We start from the raw sequence: 5,486 nt of genomic DNA, 5'->3' as shown, positions 1-5,486 counted from the left end.
GCAGTTTGGGCTTAAAATGGTCATTGTCACTTAAAAACAAATGGGATTTAAGCTAATATTAGGTACCTGATGTTAACTTTCTGTATTCTTCTTTGTATTCATGCAGACAGCTGTTTTCAAATAATGGTAAGATTTCTGTTTTTCAATATGAAAGAAAGCTAACTTCACCATGTTTTTCTTTCTTTTCTTCTTTTTTTTTTAAATTTTTTTATGTCAGTAAAATGAGTAAATCTTATATACACTAACAGTGTATATACTATTACGGTTGGATGCATGACACATTAACAAATTTGGGATTTTAAATTTAAATTCAGATGAGTTATCATGCATCCAATGGTGATAGTGTATATATTGTCAGTGTACAAAAGATTAATCCCAGTAAAATTTACCATTAGGGGAAAAAAAGCGTTTAGAATGAAATCCCAGTTCTCAGATGAGAAAAAGAAGCGTGCCTAGTGGCTGACGCTGGTTTATTCTTTTTACATCTAATCCCTCTATATGAGTCATGGATGGAATGTATTAGTTATGTTAAAAGCATAATTAATTGTGCTTGAAAACGTATATATGGATGCATATTGGCCGGTTCTGGTATACGGTTGAAACAACCACGAAAGTAACCTTGTCAAGCCTTTGGTCCTTGAACTAATCAACAAAAAAGCCCCTGTTCAACTGTTCAAATTCTTTGATTAAGGCTGTATTTAATTTAAGATTTGAACGCAATACCAAACTGTTGACAAATTCTTATTACCACTGTTGTATTACATGCATGGGGATTGGGTGCAATGGCTTTATGGAAATGACCTGTATTTGGTCAAAATTTTAAAGGAGGACAGATTTATAGCAGCATAAATAAGAGAGGGCCAAAACAACCTCTTCAGTTCCTTAGAAATCACGTTTCTTTCTATCCCCATCCCCTCAAATAGCAGTATTTATTGCCTTCTTCTCTTCACTCTGCCTTTTTTTTTTCTTAACACTTTCTATCAAACTTTCAGGTCTGTTTCATGGCTCCTCTTCATCTTTTTTCTATCTTTTTCACTTCTTTCTGACTTTCCTGTAGCTTTCTTCCTCTTCTTGCTTGTGTATATAAGTTAACAAAGTTGAAGCTGTTTGGCCAGAACCCATTTGAGATTTCAAGGTGCTGGTGGATTAGGCGTAGAATCTGAGGCTGAAAACAGAGAAAATCATATTCTTTTCTTGGTTCAAAACTCAGGTTTAGGGGATGATGGAAAACTATTCTGTTCTTGTTAATGGGGATGATCATCAGCTGGACCTGCCTCCGGGCTTCCGATTTCATCCCACTGATGAAGAGCTGATCACTCATTATTTGTCCAAAAAAGTTGTTGATAACAGCTTCTCAGCGATAGCCATTGGTGAAGTGGATATGAACAAGGTTGAACCTTGGGATTTGCCCTGTAAGTTGAACAATTTTTTCGCTTTTCTTTGTCTTCAAAGATAAGATCTTTTTCCAATGGATTTGTTGATGTTTTGTGCAGGGAAGGCGAAAATGGGGGAAAAAGAGTGGTACTTTTTTGGTGTGAGGGATAAGAAATATCCTACGGGATTGAGGACCAACAGGGCTACTGCAAAAGGATACTGGAAAGCCACCGGAAAAGACAAGGAAATTTTCCGTGGAAAATCCCTTGTTGGAATGAAGAAAACCCTTGTTTTCTACAAGGGAAGAGCTCCAAAAGGAGAGAAGACCAATTGGGTCACCCATGAGTTCAGATTAGAGGGCAAATTCTCTCTTCAAAATCTGCCCAAAACAGCAAAGGTCAGCAACTTCAATCTGGTTTCTTTTTCCTCTGTTTTCCCCTGCTTTTTCTTCCTCTCTTCCTTTTCAAGATGCTTGAATATTTGCCCCATTATTTAAAAGATTTTGTACTGAACAGAAAGGATCGATTTTTGTTGGATAATTGTGCAGAATGAGTGGGTAATCTGCAGGGTGTTCCAGAAAACTGCTGGTGGGAAGAAAATCCATATATCAGGACTCCTGAGGTCCAATTCTATTGAAACCGAATTTGCTCCTTCTCTGCTGCCACCATTGATGGATTCTCCAACCTACAATGGAGCTTCATCAAAGCCCACCAGCTGGCCGGAATCTGGCCACGTGCACTGCTTCTCCAGCCCCTTTTCTTCTGCCCAGAACAAGAGCCTGCAGGAAGATATGCTGCTGAGTTATTTCAGCAATCCTGCTTTTGCACCTTCTACTTCCAATCCCCTGGATGTTTTCTCAAGAGGGCCTTTCTCGAATGCATTTTCTTGGACTCAGCTTGGTCCTGTTCAAGGGAATTACCAATTTCCAGGCTCAATTCCAATGCAAGATACCTCAGCTCTGAGGACTTTGATTGAAAGCTGTGGCCAGAATATGTTGAAACAGAGCTTCAAAACTGAGCAGCAGGAGAGGGTTAGTGCCTCTCAGGAGACAGGCATAAGCACTGATATGAACACTGAAATTTCATCAGTTGTCTCAAATCTTGAGATGGGAAGAAAATCAGCAGTTGATCAGGAGCCACCATCAACTTCAGTTGGGCCACAAGGCCTTGTTGATTGTCTTTGGTACTCTTGAAAAAAGAGAGAGAGAGAGAGAGAGATAGAGAGAGCGATAAAAAAAAAAGGGGGGGGGGGGGTAAGTGTAATAAGTATGCTAGGAAGAAGAAGCATTAGAAAAAAAAAAAAAGGAAAACATTAGGTAGGAAAATTAGGCCTATAGTTTTACTATACTTGTTTGAAGACAATTATTATGATGTGTGTATAAATTTTCAATTTGAGAAATATCATATGTATTATCTCAAAACTATACTGATTTTTATTTTTATTTTTTTTGTTGTGTTCATACTTTTTTTGGTGATTAATTAATGATATCATATATGATACCAAGTTGGGGTCTTAACTAATTGTTTCCTACGTTTGAAAAATTCAATCAGTTATCTTGTCTTTTAGTGATTGCATCACAAAAATATGACATCATCCTAAAATATAAGTAAAAAAATCAGTGCATTTTCTCTGTGCAATTAAAAAATTGTCGTGGGGGTGAACTGAGGACGCAGCCGTGGACCCCTTATCTCCATACAATTTAATGTAATTATGTTATTGTACTAAGCTAATTTCTCAGCATGGGACCACACTAAAATTCTGTATGACAACGCCCTTCAAATACTATATATTCATATTTGCACACCCAAACACGAGCTCATCATTTTAGTCAGTATCTGAGTCCTACTACAATATTTCAATTATTGTGATCTTTCTTCCCTGGACTAATTGAGGATAGGGCCATAGTTGCTGGTTTGCTTGTCACTCGTGCAATCAGCCAAAGAAAAGGGGAAAATAGGGCCATAGTTGAATATTGATCATTCACCAATCAATATGTTACATAAACATCCCCCAAGTTCCAAACCACAACCACAAGAAAATGAGGAAAAAGAAAGTTAGCAAAAACCATGCGAAATAGTTAGGTACTTTAATTAGCTTGAAGCTAAGCTATATTAAGCGTTACAAGTCAAAAGAGTAGCAATCCGATTGCTTGTAGCGCAGTCTCGTTCAAACTGTTTATACGATTCGGCATGTTAAGTTGACACGTATATATGTTTTACACGTTTAAAATCAACACGTCTTTATATTTTACAGGTTCATGAATATATATGATTTATAACATCTAATCGATACGTCTTTATATTTTACAGGTTCATGAATATATATGGTTGATAACATCTAATAAATAAATGAGGTAACATGTATCTCAAAGTTTTTATTCACGAAGTAACTTGCATGCAACATCAAAGAAGTCATTTTTACATTACCAATTATTCTCATTTTGTTGAACCCAGTTGATGTTTTAAAGAATTAAAAGCATTTGGTAACCCATGACCCCAATGCTAGAATAGCTGATGATGGTCATGTAACACGTACAATTAAATTTAGGAAGAAAATGGATATGCTTTTGATGTCCAAATATTGTTATATGGAAGGATTAATTTTATTTTGCACCTCTAAACTTGTATCACTTTTTCACTTTGTATCCTAAATTTCAATTTTAAACATTTTGTGCCCTAAACTCTCAATTTGGACCCTTTATACTCTTTGTCCTATTTAGGTCTAATCGATGGCAACGTTAGCAAAAGTAACAAGATAAAAGATGGTATAAATTAATGGCAATATATCATTTGTTCTTATTATGATCTCTCGGCTATTTTTGACCAATATCAACACACTGTCATGGATTTATATGAGCCAAATCACTAATAATATTAACAAAATAAAAGACAATACAAATTAATGATAATGCATCGTTTTATTCTATTTGCAATATTTTGGGTCCTTTTGACCACTTTTGGCAAATTATCATTAATTTGCAGGTCCTCATCAAGCTATTAATTTTACTGACATTATCATTGATTGGACTTAAATGCCATAAACTTTGGAGTTTAGGATGCGAAGTGTTTCGAAATTTAGGGTTAAGGTGCAAAGTGTCTAGAATTGAAGGTTAAGGTACAAAGTGAAAAAAGTAATACAAATTTGAGAGTACAAAATAGAGTTAGTCCTTTTTATATCGTGGTTCAGGTACTTGTTGTTTAGAAACTTTGAGCTTAATCGGTCTCACAGATAAATGGTTCTACATAATTAATGTTCTAAATCTATTATTTTCATTTCCAATACTTGCAATTTCCATCAAAGAACTTGCTTTTGTAATTTGACATATAATAATGGTCAAAACACCCGGCGACACACCATCGCGCTCTCTCTCTCTCACAGGCATAACAAAATGTTCCAGTTTTTACAACCTTCCCATAAATTAGGAGAAAAGATATAAATATTAAATTAAAATCCTTGACCATTGAACTAATATTCCCTCATTATTCGATCCTTTAGTTACTGTATACTGTATAATTGACGAACCCCACAGAAAATTTTATTAAAAATAGCTGTGCAATGTTGAATGTATGACTTTCGGGGAAAATAAATCAGTATTTTAAGATGGCAAAACCAGCCCATATGTAATATGTTGAGTGTAGAAATAATATTTGATTTTCAACTTGCAAAGCTGATTACCAGAAAATTTGATGTTAATTAGTTAAAATGTATACAGAAGATTATAAAAAAAAAAATAGCTATAAAATGTTAAGCGTATGACCTGGTAAGTCTTCAAATATTGCAAATTCTCCCCGTAGTTAATGACAATAAAATAAGAGGTTATGGACTTTTTCTTGTTTTGCTGTAGATTTGTAGTATAAAAATTGATTACTCAAGGTGATTATAGAGAAGAATTTGACTTAAATTATTTTTGGGTTGATTCTGAGTTTTACCTTTTATGATAATAAAAAAAATAAGAGGTTATGGACTTTTTATTGTTTTGCTGTAGATTTTAGTACAAAAATTGATTACTCAAAGTGATTATAGAGAAGAATTTGACTTAATTTATTTTTGGGTTGATTCTGAGGTTATGGACTTTTTATTGTTTTTCTGTAGATTTTAGTACAAAAATTGAT

The 5,486-nt window shown here is 34.6% G+C and overlaps 1 protein-coding gene across 1 annotated transcript; it reads left to right on the top strand.

Moving 5' to 3' along the window:
* The first annotated feature begins 847 nt into the window (after positions 1–847).
* On the top strand, positions 848–2,815 carry LOC113738657 (NAC domain-containing protein 100-like). Its single transcript, XM_027265898.2, has 3 exons — positions 848–1,412; positions 1,494–1,771; positions 1,922–2,815. The coding sequence occupies exons 1-3, from the start codon at positions 1,220–1,222 to the stop codon at positions 2,564–2,566; spliced, it is 1,116 nt and encodes a 371-aa protein (XP_027121699.1). The 5' UTR covers positions 848–1,219; the 3' UTR covers positions 2,567–2,815.
* Positions 2,816–5,486: the final 2,671 nt, after the last annotated feature.

This window comes from Coffea arabica, chromosome 4c (genome assembly GCF_036785885.1).
Source record: "Coffea arabica cultivar ET-39 chromosome 4c, Coffea Arabica ET-39 HiFi, whole genome shotgun sequence".
Lineage (NCBI taxonomy): Eukaryota > Viridiplantae > Streptophyta > Magnoliopsida > Gentianales > Rubiaceae > Coffea > Coffea arabica.
This window is presented reverse-complemented; position numbering and strand designations above follow the sequence as displayed.